The sequence below is a fragment of the Oncorhynchus kisutch genome, linkage group LG1 (genome assembly GCF_002021735.2).
Source record: "Oncorhynchus kisutch isolate 150728-3 linkage group LG1, Okis_V2, whole genome shotgun sequence".
Classification (NCBI taxonomy): domain Eukaryota; kingdom Metazoa; phylum Chordata; class Actinopteri; order Salmoniformes; family Salmonidae; genus Oncorhynchus; species Oncorhynchus kisutch.
The window spans coordinates 9,659,604-9,675,233 of record NC_034174.2 but is presented as its reverse complement, the minus strand read 5'-3'; the positions used below and the strand labels follow the sequence as shown (position 1 = coordinate 9,675,233).

At 45.7% G+C, this 15,630-nt stretch overlaps 1 protein-coding gene across 1 annotated transcript in view; it reads left to right on the top strand.

The window, feature by feature from the left end:
* Positions 1-15,630, top strand: part of mars1 (methionyl-tRNA synthetase 1) — a 70,695-nt gene that overhangs the window by 18,894 nt on the left and 36,171 nt on the right. The window contains 5 exon segments of the mRNA XM_031825016.1: positions 228-297; positions 2,396-2,527; positions 7,854-7,929; positions 9,093-9,286; positions 10,114-10,226. Coding sequence (XP_031680876.1) covers positions 228-297; positions 2,396-2,527; positions 7,854-7,929; positions 9,093-9,286; positions 10,114-10,226 — 585 coding nt within the window.

The following is a 15,630-nucleotide window of genomic DNA, read 5'->3' as shown; positions in this document are numbered from 1 at the left end:
TTAATGCTGTAGCTACCTGGTCTGTGTTGTTGTTAAGCCAACTGATTTAATGCTGTAGCTACCTGGTCTGTGTCGTCGTTAAGCCAACTGATTTAATGCTGTAGCTACCTGGTCTGTGTCGTCGTTAAGCCAACTGATTTAATGCTGTAGCTAGCTGTGTGATTACCTGGTCTGTGTCGTTGTAGAGGTTCCTCAGTCATCCAGTCTTTTAATCCATGTGTCCTTAGGTACCTGATTGGACAGGAATCCAGTGATCTCGTCAACCAGTGGCTGGAATGGGAAGCTACAGAACTTCAGGTAAGAATGTCTGATAAATCGTCAGCCACGATGCTCCCATCCATAGTCACTTCCTGGAAATCATCCGCCATGATGCTCCCATCCATAGTCACTTCCTGGAAATCGTCAGCCACGATGCTCCCATCCATAGTCACTTCCTGGAAATTATCCGCCACGAAGCGCCCATCCATAGTCACTTCCTGGAAATCATCAGCCACGATGCGCCCATCCATAGTCACTTCCTGGAAATCATCAGCCATGATGCTCCCATCCATTTTGACTTCCTGGAAATCATCAGCCACAATGCTCCCATTCGTAGTGACTTCCTGGAAATCATCAGCCACAATGCTCCCATTTGTAGTGACTTCCTGGAAATCGTCAGCCACGATGCTCCCATCCATAATAGTCACTTCCTGGAAATTATCCGCAACGAAGCGCCCATCCATAGTCACTTCCTGGAAATCATCAGCCACGATGCTCCCATCCATAGTCACTTCCTGGAAATTATCCGCCACGAAGCGCCCATCCATAGTCACTTCCTGGAAATCATCAGCCACGATGCTCCCATCCATAGTCACTTCCTGGAAATTATCCGCCATGAAGCGCCCATCCATAGTCACTTCCTGGAAATCATCAGCCACGATGCGCCCATCCATAGTCACTTCCTGGAAATCATCCGCCCTGATGCGCCCATCCATAGTCACTTCTTGGAAATCATCCGCCCTGATGCGCCCATCCATTTTGACTTCCTGGAAATCATCAGCCACGATGCTCCATTTTAACTTCCTGGAGGTGTACAATAAGATGCTCCCATTCGTAGTGACTTCCTGGAGGTGTACAATAAGATGCTCCCCTTCGTAGTGACTTCCTGGAGGTGTACAATAAGATGCTCCCATTCGTAGTGACTTCCTGGAGGTGTACAATAAGATGCTCCCATTCGTAGTGACTTCCTGGACAATAAGATGCTCCCATTCGTAGTGACTTCCTGGACAATAGGATGCTCCCATTCGTGGTGACTTCCTGGACAATAAGATGCTCCCATTCGTAGTGACTTCCTGGAGGTGTACAATAAGATGCTCCCATTCGTAGTGACTTCCTGGACAATAAGATGCTCCCATTCATAGTGACTTCCTGGACAATAAGATGCTCCCATTCATAGTGACTTCCTGGACAATAAGATGCTCCCATTCATAGTGACTTCCTGGACAATAAGATGCTCCCATTCGTAGTGACTTCCTGGACAATAAGATGCTCCCATTCGTAGTGACTTCCTGGACAATAAGATGCTCCCATTCCTAGTGACTTCCTGGACAATAAGATGCTCCCATTCGTAGTGACTTCCTGGACAATAAGATGCCATGTATATTAATTGGACATATCGAATCACGTTTTGTTTTAAACTTTGCAATTGGTGTCTTAACACTTGTTCTGTATTTTATTTTTTACTCATTTTTCACCCGACATTTTGTGATATCCAATTGGTTGTTTTAGTCTCCCGTATGGACTCAGGAGAGGCGAAGTTTGAGAGCTGTGTGTCCTCCGTAAACACGACCGTGCCAAGCCACACTGCTTCTTGACACACTGCTCGTTTAACCCGGAAGCCAGACGCACCAATGTCTCTGAGGAAACGCCATACTCCTGGCGACCGTGTTGGAGTCACTAGAGCGCGATGGGACATTGACATCCCGGACGGCCAAACCCTCCCCTAACATGGACAATTTTGCGCCTCCTCATGGGTCTCCCGGGTCGCGGCTGGCTGCGACACAGCCCGGGATTGAACCTGGCTCTGTAGTGACGCCTCAAACACTGCGATGCCTTAGGGCCTCTGGAAGTGGCTCAGCGGTCTAGCGCTTGTTCTTCTTTAATTTTATCTTACCTTTATTTTACCAGGCTAGTCTGTTAAGAACAAATTCTTATTTTCAATGACAGCCTAGGAACAGTGGGTTAACTGCCTGTGTAGGGGCAGAATGACAGATTTGTACCTTGTCAGCTCGGGGATTCGAACTTGCAACCTTCCAGTTACTAGTCCAACGCCCTACCACTAGGCTACCCTGCCGTTCTGTGTTGTACAGGTGTTTGTTCTATTATATAATATGAATCAAGTGATTCTTGTCTCCAGCCTGCAGTGATGCAGGCCCTTCACATGGTGGTGCTGCAGGGAAAAGGAGCAGAAACCACCAGGGTTCTACGGGGACCTCTCAGCTACCTGGACCAGAGTCTGAGCCAGAGGACCACACCGTTCCTCACTGCTGTACGACAACACACACACACATTCACAACATACACACATTCACAACATACACACACACCTTCACAACACACACACCTTCACAACACACACACCTTCACAACACACACACCTTCACAACACACACCTTCACAACACACACCTTCACAACACACACACCTTCACAACACACACACCTTCATAACACACATACCTTCACAACACACACCTTCATAACACACATACCTTCACAACACACACACACCTTCACAACTCAACACACACACACCTTCACAACACACACACCTTCACAACACACACACCTTCACAACACACACCTTCATAACACACATACCTTCACAACACACACACACCTTCACAACTCAACACACACACACCTTCACAACTCAACACACACACACACCTTCACAACAAACACACACACACCTTTACAACACAACACACACACCTTTACAACACACACACCTTTACAACACAACACACACACACACCTTCACAACACACACACATACACTTTTACAACTCAACACACACCTTTACAACTCAACACACACCTTTACAACTCAACACACACTTTCACAACACACACACACACCTTCACAACACACACACCTTCACAACACACACACCTTTAGAACTCAACACACACACACCTTTACAACACACCACACACACACCTTTACAACTCAACACACACCTTCACAACACACACACACACACCTTCACAACACACACACCTTCACAACACACACACCTTCACAACACACACACACACACACCTTCACAACACACACACACACACACCTTCAGAACTCAACACACACACACACCTTTAGAACTCAACACACACACACCTTTAGAACACACACACACATACACCTTTACAACTCAACACACACCTTTACAACTCAACCCACACATTTACAACACACACACACCTTTACAACTCAACACACACACCTTCACAACTCAACACACACACCTTCACAACTCAACACACACACACCTTTACAACACAACACACACACACCTTCACAACACACACACACCTTCACAACACACACATATACACACCTTCACAACACACACACACACACCTTCACAACACACACACACCTTTACAACTCAACACACACCTTTACAACACACACCTTTATAACTCACACACACACTTTCACAACACACACACACACACACCTTCACAACACACACACCTTCACAACACACACACCTTCACAACACACACACACCTTCACAACACACACACACCTTCACAACACACACAACTTCACAACTCAACACACACACCTTCACAACACACACACACACCTTTACAACACACCACACACACACCTTCACAACACACACCTTCACAACACACACACCTTCACAACACACACACACACACACACCTTCACAACACACACACACACCTTCACAACACACACACACACACACCTTCACAACACACACACACATACACCGTTACAACTCAACACACACCTTTACAACTCAACCCACACATTTACAACACACACACACCTTTACAACTCAACACACACACCTTCACAACTCAACACACCTTCACATCACACACACCTTCACATCACACACACCTTCACAACACACACACCTTCACAACACACACACCTTTACAACACAACACACACACACCTTCACAACACACACATACACACACCTTCACACACCTTTACAACTCAACGCACACCTTTACAACTCAACGCACACCTTTACAACTCAACACACACCTTTACAACTCAACACACACCTTTACAACTCAACACACACCTTTACAACTCAACACACACCTTCACAACACCCACCCACCTTCACAACACACATACACCTTCACAACTCAACACACACACCTTTAGAACTCAACACATACCTTCACAACACACACACACACACACACCTTCACAACACACACACACACACACACACCTTTACAACACAACACACACACACCTTCACAACTCAACACACACACACCTTTACAACACAACACACACCTTAACAACACACACACCTTAACAACACACACACCTTTACAACACACACACACACCTTCACAACACACACACACCTTCACAACACACACACACCTTCACAACACACACACACCTTCACAACACACACACACCTTCACAACACACACACACCTTCACAACACACACACACCTTCACAACACACACACACACACCTTCACAACACACACACCTTCACAACACACACACACACACACACCTTTACAACACACACACACATACCTTCGCAACACACACACACCTTCACAACACACACACACCTTCACAACACACACACATCTTCACAACACACACACACCTTCACAACACACACACCTTTACAACTCAACACACACCTTTACAACTCAACACACACCTTTACAACTCAACACACACCTTCACAACACACACACCTTCACAACACACACACCTTCACAACACACACACACACACCTTCACAACACACACACACACACCTTCACAACACACACACACACACACCTTCACAACACACACACACACCTTCACAACACACACACACACCTTAACACACACACCACCTTTACAACTCAACACACACCCTTTACAACACACACACCTTTACAACTCAACACACCTTCACATCACACACACCTTCACAACACACACACACACCTTTACAACTCAACACACACACCTTTACAACACACACATACACACCTTCACAACACACACACACACACTTTTACAACACACACACACCTTTACAACACAACACACACACACCTTCACAACACACACACACCTTCACAACACACACATATACACACCTTCACAACACACACACACACCTTTACAACTCAACACACACCTTTACAACACACACCTTTATAACTCACACACACACTTTCACAACACACACACACACCTTCACAACACACACACCTTCACAACACACACACCTTCACAACACACACACCTTCACAACACACACACCTTCACAACACACACACACACCTTCACAACACACACAACTTCACAACTCAACACACACACCTTCACAACACACACACACACCTTCACAACACACACACACACCTTTACAACACACCACACACACACCTTCACAACACACACATCTTCACAACACACACACACACACCTTCACAACACACACACACACACCTTCACAACACACACACACCTTCACAACACACACACACATACACCGTTACAACTCAACACACACCTTTACAACTCAACCCACACATTTACAACACACACACACCTTTACAACTCAACACACACCTTCACATCACACACACCTTCACATCACACACACCTTCACATCACACACACCTTCACATCACACACACCTTCACAACACACACACCTTCACAACACACACACCTTTACAACACAACACACACACACCTTCACAACACACACATACACACACCTTCACACACCTTTACAACTCAACGCACACCTTTACAACTCAACACACACCTTTACAACTCAACACACACCTTCACAACACACACCCACCTTCACAACACACATACACCTTCACAACTCAACACACACACCTTTAGAACTCAACACATACCTTCACAACACACACACACACATCTTCACAACACACACACACACACACCTTCACAACACAACACACACACACCTTTACAACACAACACACACACACCTTTACAACACAACACACACACACCTTTACAACACAACACACACACACCTTTACAACACAACACACACACACCTTCACAACTCAACACACACACACCTTTACAACACAACACACACACACCTTCACAACACACACACCTTCACAACACACACACCTTCACAACTCAACACACACCTTCACAACACACACACACACCTTCACAACACACACACCTTCACAACACACACACCTTCACAACACACACACACACACCTTCGCAACACACACACACCTTTACAACACACACACACACACACCTTTACAACACACACACATACCTTCGCAACACACACACACCTTTACAACACACACACACACACACCTTTACAACACACACACATACCTTCGCAACACACACATACCTTCGCAACACACACACACCTTTACAACACACACACACCTTCACAACACACACACACCTTCACAACACACACACACCTTCACAACACAACACACACCTTTACAACTCAACACACACCTTTACAACTCAACACACACCTTTACAACTCAACACACACCTTTACAACTCAACACACACCTTCACAACACACACACACACCTTCACAACACACACACACACCTTCACAACACACACACACACCTTTACAACTCAACACACACACCTTTACAACACACACATACACACCTTCACAACACACACACACACACTTTTACAACTCAACACACACCTTCACAACACACACACACCTTCACAACACACACACACCTTCACAACTCAACACACACCTTTACAACTCAATACACACCTTTACAACTCAACACACACCTTTACAACACACACACACCTTTACCACACACCTTCACAACTCAACACACACCTTTACAACACACACACACCTTTACCACACACCTTCACAACACACACACACCTTCACAACTCAACACACACCTTTACAACTCAATACACACCTTTACAACTCAACACACACCTTTACCACACACCTTCACAACTCAACACACACACACATACCTTTACAACACAACACACACACACCTTCACAACTCAACACACACACACCTTTACAACACAACACACACACACACCTTCACAACTCAACACACACACACCTTTACAACACAACACACACCTTTACAAAACAACACACACACACACACCTTTACAACACAGCTCAACACACACACACACACACACACAGCTCAACACACACACACACACACACATCTTTACAACACAGCTCAACACACACACACACACACACACCTTTACAACACAGCTCAACACACACATACACAGCTCAACACACACACACACACACACACACACACACACACACTTTTACAACACAGCTCAACACACACACACACCTTCACAACACACACACCTTCACAACTCAACACACACACACCTTCACAACACAACACACACCATTAAGTCCGATTGGGAAACGCACATGAATGTCAAATATAATGTAATTAACTTCTGCTTGTACGTTACTGTAAAACGCTGACAGTAGTTGTTGTGAAAAGGTCATTTCTGAAAACATGTGAGTGATTGAACTGGGCTGTGTGTTTTAGGAGATGGTTTCTGTGGCAGATGTGGTTCTGTGGGCAGCTCTCTACCCTATCCTGTCTGACAGCAGTCTGGTATCAGGTGAGTGATTTGTTGTTGTTGTTTTTAAATGAGCATTTGATCTAGTTTTAGGTGTTTATACAGAGGTGGAGAACGTACCCAATTGTCATATTTGAGTAAAAGTAAAGATACCTTAATAGAAAATGATTCAAGTGAAATTCACCCGGTAAAATACTACCTGAGTAAAAGTCTAAATGTATTTGGTTTTAAATCTATTAAAAGCAAAAGTGTAAATAAATTCAAATGTCTTTATATTAAGCAAACCAGATGGCAGCCATTTCTTGTTTTATAGCCCTGGGGGGGGGGGGGGGGACACTCCAACACTGACACCATTTACAAATGAAGCATGTGTGTTTAGTGAGTCTGCCAGATCAGAGGCAGTAGAGATGACCAGGGATGTTCTCTTGAACATTTAAGAACACATTTTTATTTTCAATGACGGCCCTACCGGGAAACAGTGGGTTAACTGGTCTAGGAACAGTGGGGTTAACTGGTCTAGGAACAGTGGGTTAACTGGTCTAGGAACAGTGGGGTTAACTGGTCTAGGAACAGTGGGGTTAACTGGTCTAGGAACAGTGGGTTAACTGGTCTAGGAACAGTGGGTTAACTGGTCTAGGAACAGTGGGTTAACTGGTCTAGGAACAGTGGGTTAACTGGTCTAGGAACAGTGGGTTAACTGGTCTAGGAACAGTGGGTTAACTGGTCTAGGAACAGTGGGTTAACTGGTCTAGGAACAGTGGGTTAACTGGTCTAGGAACAGTGGGTTAACTGTTGCCTTGTTCAGGGGGCAGAATGACAGATTTTTACATTGTCAGCTCGGGGGTTCGATCCAGCAACCTTTCAGTTACTAGTCCAAGTCCTCTAACCGCTAGGCCACCTGCCGGCCCAAAATAAGTGTATGACTATTTTCCTGTCCTGCTAAGCATTTAAAACGTAACGAGTACATTTGTGTGTCAGGGAAAATGTATGGAGTAAAAAGTACATAATTTTCTTTAGGAATGTAGTGAAGTGAAAGTTGTCAGGAATATAAATAGTAAAGTACAGATCTCCCCCCCCCCCCCCCCCCCCCCCCCCCCCCAAAAAAAAAGAAAAGTACTTAGGTAGTACTTTAAAGTACTTTAAAGAACTTCTGTCATTGTATGTGTTTAACCGTGGCGTCTGTTCCTCGTGGCCTTTTACTGTAGGTAATCAGACGCTGCAGCTCTGGTTTGAGCGTGTGGGCATGTTGGCATCCTGTGTGTCTGCAGCCCAGACTGTACTTCAGGGGAAGGGACTGAAGGCGGAGTCTCTGAAGACCTACCTGCAGAGACAGCCAACCACACACCATGGTCAGGGACAGGTTCAGGGTAGAGGCACACAGCCATGCAACAGCCCTGAGGTAAAAAGTGTTTTATACATTTAATGTTTAGTTTGTTTTAGCACCTATCCTTGGTTACAACAGTAGATTATACAAGGGAACTGTTTTGTAACATGTTTGAGGTTGTAAATGGTACAATTCGGACTTGTAAGATTGATTTGAAAACACAATTCACACTGCTAATGGTATTGTCGTTAACACAAAGCCTTTTTGCCGTTGTGGTCCTCTTTGGCCGGTAATACATAGAGAGGAGTTGAGAGAGTAGCCACACTTCAGATCCACCCCTAGTCCTATGCTCTCTCCCTCTCCACCTCCCTCTCTCTCTCTCTCTCCCTCTCCAACTCCCTCTCTCCACCTCTCTCTCTCTCTCCACCTCTCAATATCTCCACCTCTCTCCCTCTCTCTCTCTCCACCTCTCTCCCTCTCCACCTCTCTCCGTATCTCTCCATATCTCTCGACATCGCTCCCTCTCTCCACCTCTCTCTCTCCATATCTCTCTACCTCTCTCTCTCTCTCTCTCTCTCTCCACCTCTCTCCACCTCGCTCCCTCTCTCCACCTCTCTCTCTCCATATCTGTCTCTCTCTCTCTCTCCACCTCTCTCCACATCTCTCCATACCTCTCCACCTCTCTCTCTCCATATCTCTCTACCTCTCTCCACCTCTCTCAATAGCTCTCCACCTCTCTCCATATCTCTCTCTCTCCACCTCTCTCAATATCTCTCCACCTCTCTCCATATCTCTCCACCTCTCTCCACCTCTCTCCACCTCTCTCCACCTCTCCATATCTCTCCACTTTCTGTCCTCCAGGGTGGTGATGACGGGACTGTGATGTGTTTTCTGTCCTCCAGGGTGGTGATGATGATGATTGTGTGCTGTCAGAGGAAGAGATCCAGTCTGCTGCGGTCACCTGGGGTAAAGGACTTACAGACTTACCCATGGTTCCAGAAAGACAACACCCTATGTGAGTACGCTACATGATATCCAGTCTACAGGGTCCACACAAGGTGCTTCAGCTGCGTAACTCATTTTTCACAAGTTAGTACTTGAATTCAAATTTAAGAGGAGAACAGATAATGATCAAATATGTTTAGGAAAATATAGAAAATGTATTGGTCTCGCGAATTCAATTCCAGGCAGACTACAGAGTTTTATTGCCTCGTGTGTTTCTCTGGTTGCCGGTGAGCTCGCTCATTCCACCGCCACTCAGCCAGGCAGGTACAGAACTGACTGACTAGGCGCAAAGCGTCACATCGAAACGCTAAAATGCCAGGAGAAATTTAGATCCTGCCTTTATTTCAGCTCATGGAACATGGGACCAACACTTTAAACTCAACAAAACAAAGAAACGTCCCTTTTTCAGGACCCTGTCCTTCAAAGATCATTTGTAAAAATCCAAATAACTTCACAGATCTTCATTGTAAAGGCTTTAAACACTGTTTCCCATGTTTGTTCAATGAACCATAAACAATTAATGAACATGCACCTGTGGAATGGTCATTAAGACACTAACAGCTTACAGACGGTAGACAATGAAGGTCACATTTATGAAAACTTAGGACACTAAAGAGGCCTTTCTACTGACTCTGAAAAACACCAAAAGAAAGATACCCAGGGTCCCTGCTCATCTGCATGAACTTGCCTTAGGCATGCTGCAAGGAGGCATGAGGACTGCAGATGTGGCCAGGGCAATAAATCGCATTGTCTGTACTGTGAGACGCCTCTAAGACAGCGCTACAGGGAGACCGATCGTCCTCGCAGTGGCAGACCACGTGTAACATTACCTGCACAGGATCGGTACATTCGAACATCACACCTGCAAGACAGGTACAGGATAGTAACAACAACTGCCCGAGTTACACCAGGAACGCACAATCCCTCCATCAGTGCTCAGACTGTCCGCAATAGGCTGAGGGAGGCTGGACTGAGGGCTTGTAGGCCTGTTGTAAGGCAGGTCCTCACCAGACATCACCAGCAACAACGATGCCTATGAGCACAAACCCACCGTCGCTGGACCAGACAGTACAGGCAAAAAGTGCTCTTCACTGACGAGTCGCCAGGTGTGATGGTCGTATTCGTGTTTATCGTTGAAGGAATGAGCGTTACACCGAGGCCTGTACTCTGGAGCAGGATCGATTTGGAGGTGGAGGGTCAGTCATGGTCTGGGGCGGTGTGTCACAATATCATCGGGACTGTGCCTGCAATGACAACAAGCAATCTCAACGCTGTGCGTTACAGGGAAGACATCCTTCTCCCTCATGTGGTACCCTTCCTGCAGGCTCATCCTGACATGACCCTCCAGCATGACAATGCCACCAGCCATACTGCTCGTTCTGTGCGTGATTTCCTGCAAGACAGGAATGTCAGTGTTCTGCCATAGCCAGCGAAGAGCTCGGATCTCAATCCCATTGAGCACGTCTGCGACCTGTTGGATCGGAGGGTGAGGACTAGGGCCATTCCCCCCAGAAATGTCTGGGAACTTGCAGGTGCCTTGGTGGAAGAGTGGGGTAACATCTCACAGCATGAACTGGCAAATCTGGTGCAGTCCATGAGGAGGAGATGCACTGCAGTACTTAATGCAGCTGGTGGCCACACCAGATCCTGACTGTTACTTTTGATTTTAACCCCCTTCCTTTGTTCAGGTACACATTATTCCATTTCTGTTAGTCACATGTCTGTGGAACTTATTCAGTTTATGTCTCAGTTGTTGAATCTTGTTGTGTTCATCCAAATATTTACACATGTTTAAGTTTGCAGAAAATAAACACAGTTGACCGTGAAACAACGTATTATTGAGTAGAACTTGTAAGTTAGCGATGACTGCAACGTTTAGTTTTTCCCATGAGGTTGTGACACTCTACTGCCATCTGGTGGAGACAAGAAATAATAGCATAAAATCAATTTGTAATTAGTTAATGGACCCTGAAAATATATTAGTGCTTGAAAACCCTTGAGTTGGACTTGCCACTGTCTGCACGAACCCAATAAGTCGCTATATTGTTCTTCTATTATTTATTTTATTGAACTAGGCAAGTCAGTTAAGAACAAATTGTTATTTACAATGATGGCCTACCGGGGAACAGTGGGTTAACTGCCTTGTTCAGGGGCAGAACCTTGTCAGCTCGGGAATTCGATCCAGCAACCTTTCGGTTACTGGCCCAACACTCTAACCACTAGGCTACCCGTCGCCCCTTTATATAACAGACCCTATATTATTCTTTATTGGGGGAAATTGCGAGCCCTCTTTTTGTACTGCGGTGATGGGTCAGTTTTATTTCGATAATATTGCAAGGATTCAACTGTTTTATCCTGAAATAGTGCAGTGATTGGTCAAATTTGATTTAGCAAAAAAATAAACGTTTGCGATCACGCTATCCTGGAGGGACTGATATAGGCCTACACAGTGCACGGGGAAAGTACTCTCCTGGAGGGACTGATATAGGCCTACACAGTTCACTGGCAAAGTACTATCCTGGAGGGACTGATATAGGCCTACACAGTTCACGGGCAAAGTACTCTCCTAGAGGGGCTGATATAGGCCTACACAGTTCACGGGCAAAGTACTCTCCTGGAGGGACTGATATAGGCCTACACAGTTCACGGGCAAAGTACTATCCTGGAGGGACTGATATAGGCCTACACAGTTCACGGGCAAAGTACTCTCCTGGAGGGACTGATATAGGCCTACGCAGTTCACGGGCAAAGTACTCTCCTGGAGGGACTGATATAGGCCTACACAGTGCACGGGCAAAGTACTATCCTGGAGGGACTGATATAGGCCTACGCAGTGCACGGGCAAAGTACTATCCTGGAGGGACTGAAATAGGCCTACACAGTGCACGGGCAAAGTACTCTCCTGGAGGGACTGATATAGGCCTACACAGTGCACGGGCAAAGTACTATCCTGGAGGGACTGAAATAGGCCTACACAGTGCACGGGCAAAGTACTCTCCTGGAGGGACTGAAATAGGCCTACACAGTGCACGGGCAAAGTACTCTCCTGGAGGGACTGAAATAGGCCTACACAGTGCACGGGCAAAGTACTCTCCTGGAGGGCCTGAAATAGGCCTACACAGTGCACGGGCAAAGTACTATCCTGGAGGGACTGAAATAGGCCTACACAGTGCACGGGCAAAGTACTATCCTGGAGGGACTGAAATAGGCCTACACAGTGCACGGGCAAAGTACTCTCCTGGAGGGACTGAAATAGGCCTACACAGTGCACGGGCAAAGTACTCTCCTGGAGGGACTGATATAGGCCTACACAGTGCACGGGCAAAGTACTCTCCTGGAGGGACTGAAATAGGCCTACACAGTTCACGGGCAAAGTACTATCCTGGAGGGACTGAAATAGGCCTACACAGTTCACTGGCAAAGTACTATCCTGGAGGGACTGAAATAGGCCTACACAGTGCACGGGCAAAGTACTCTCCTGGAGGGACTGATATAGGCCTACACAGTGCACGGGCAAAGTACTCTCCTGGAGGGACTGAAATAGGCCTACACAGTGCACGGGCAAAGTACTCTCCTGGAGGGACTGAAATAGGCCTACACAGTGCACGGGCAAAGTACTATCCTGGAGGGACTGATATAGACCTACACAGTTCACGGGCAAAGTACTATCCCGGAGGGACTGAAATAGGCCTACACAGTTCACGGGCAAAGTACTCTCCTGGAGGGACTGATATATGCCTACACAGTGCACGGGCAAAGTACTCTCCTGGAGGGACTGATATAGGCCTACACAGTGCACGGGCAAAGTACTCTCCTGGAGGGACTGATATAGGCCTACACAGTGCACGGGCAAAGTACTATCCTGGAGGGACTGATATAGGCCTACACAGTGCACGGGCAAAGTACTCTCCTGGAGGGACTGATATAGGCCTACACAGTGCACGGGCAAAGTACTATCCTGGAGGGACTGATATAGGCCTACACAGTGCACGGGCAAAGTACTCTCCTGGAGGGACTGATATAGGCCTACACAGTGCACGGGCAAAGTACTCTCCTGGAGGGACTGATATAGGCCTACGCAGTTCACTGGCAAAGTACTATCCTGGAGGGACTGATATAGGCCTACACAGTGCACGGGCAAAGTACTATCCTGGAGGGACTGATATAGGCCTACACAGTGCACGGGCATAGTACTAGCTAATGTTTTTCCTTCCTACCTGCTAGTTCCATCACCCACCCAGGTCTGAATCCGTTCTTGATTAAAATGAGGGAATGAAAACCAGACGGGTTTCAGCCCTCCATAACCGGCTTTAGATATCCATGGTGTACAGGAAGTGGTACAGGAAGTGTTATAACAGTCCGAATCTGTCTGTCTGACTCCTGTCTATCAGTCTTGCTGAGGATGGCAAGAGGAACATCCTGCTGATCTGTGCCTTACCTTATGTCAACAATGTCTTTGTAGTGATTAGTGTCGTTTTGTAGTGACAAATCGATACCTTGGCTCCAAGTATCAATATGTAAAAAAATATATACAGTACCAGTCAAAAGAGGAGTCTTTAAGTCAAAGGGTGGCTAATTTGAAGAATCTAAAATAATTAACACTTTTTTGGTTACCACATGATTCCATATCTGTTATTTCATAGTTTTGATGTCTTCATTATTATTCTACAATGTAGAAAATAGTAAAAATAAAGAAAAACCCTTGAATGAGTAGGTGTGTCCAAACTTTTGACTGGTTCTGTATATATGTATGCCCTATATACAGTGGGGGGGGGGGTATTTAGTCAGCCACCAATTGTGCAAGTTCTCCCACTTAAAAAGACGAGAGAGGCCTGTAATTTTCATCATAGGTACACTTCAACTTACATATATACTTATTTTTCACCATCATTTGCAAATAAATTCATTAAAAATCCTACAATGTGATTTTCTGGATTTTTTTCTCATTTTGTCTGTCATAGTTGAAGTGTACCTGTGATGAAAATTACAGGCCTCTCTCATCTTTTTAAGTGGGAGAACTTGCACAATTGGTGGCTGACTAAATACTGTTTTGCCCCACTGTATGTGTGTGTATATATCATTTTTTTATTTTATTCGGTAACATCAGCTGTACCTGCGCTAAAACGCCAGTATTTTTAATCATATCGCTTGTTCTCTCTCCAACTTCTTTTAAAAAAGTGAGCCACTTTTTTCCCCCCCTGATTGATCAAAACTAAATTTCTCCTGCTCTCTCTTGTCTCTCTGCCGCAGGCATATAGCGAGCAATATGTTTGGAACATCAAATCTCAGTATCGAATCGCAATACATTAAGAATCGTGAGATCTGCATTACATATGCAGGTTTTGTTTGTTGTCCTGGCACTACACAGCTTATTCAAATAACCAAAGCTTGATGATGAGTTGATTATTTGAATC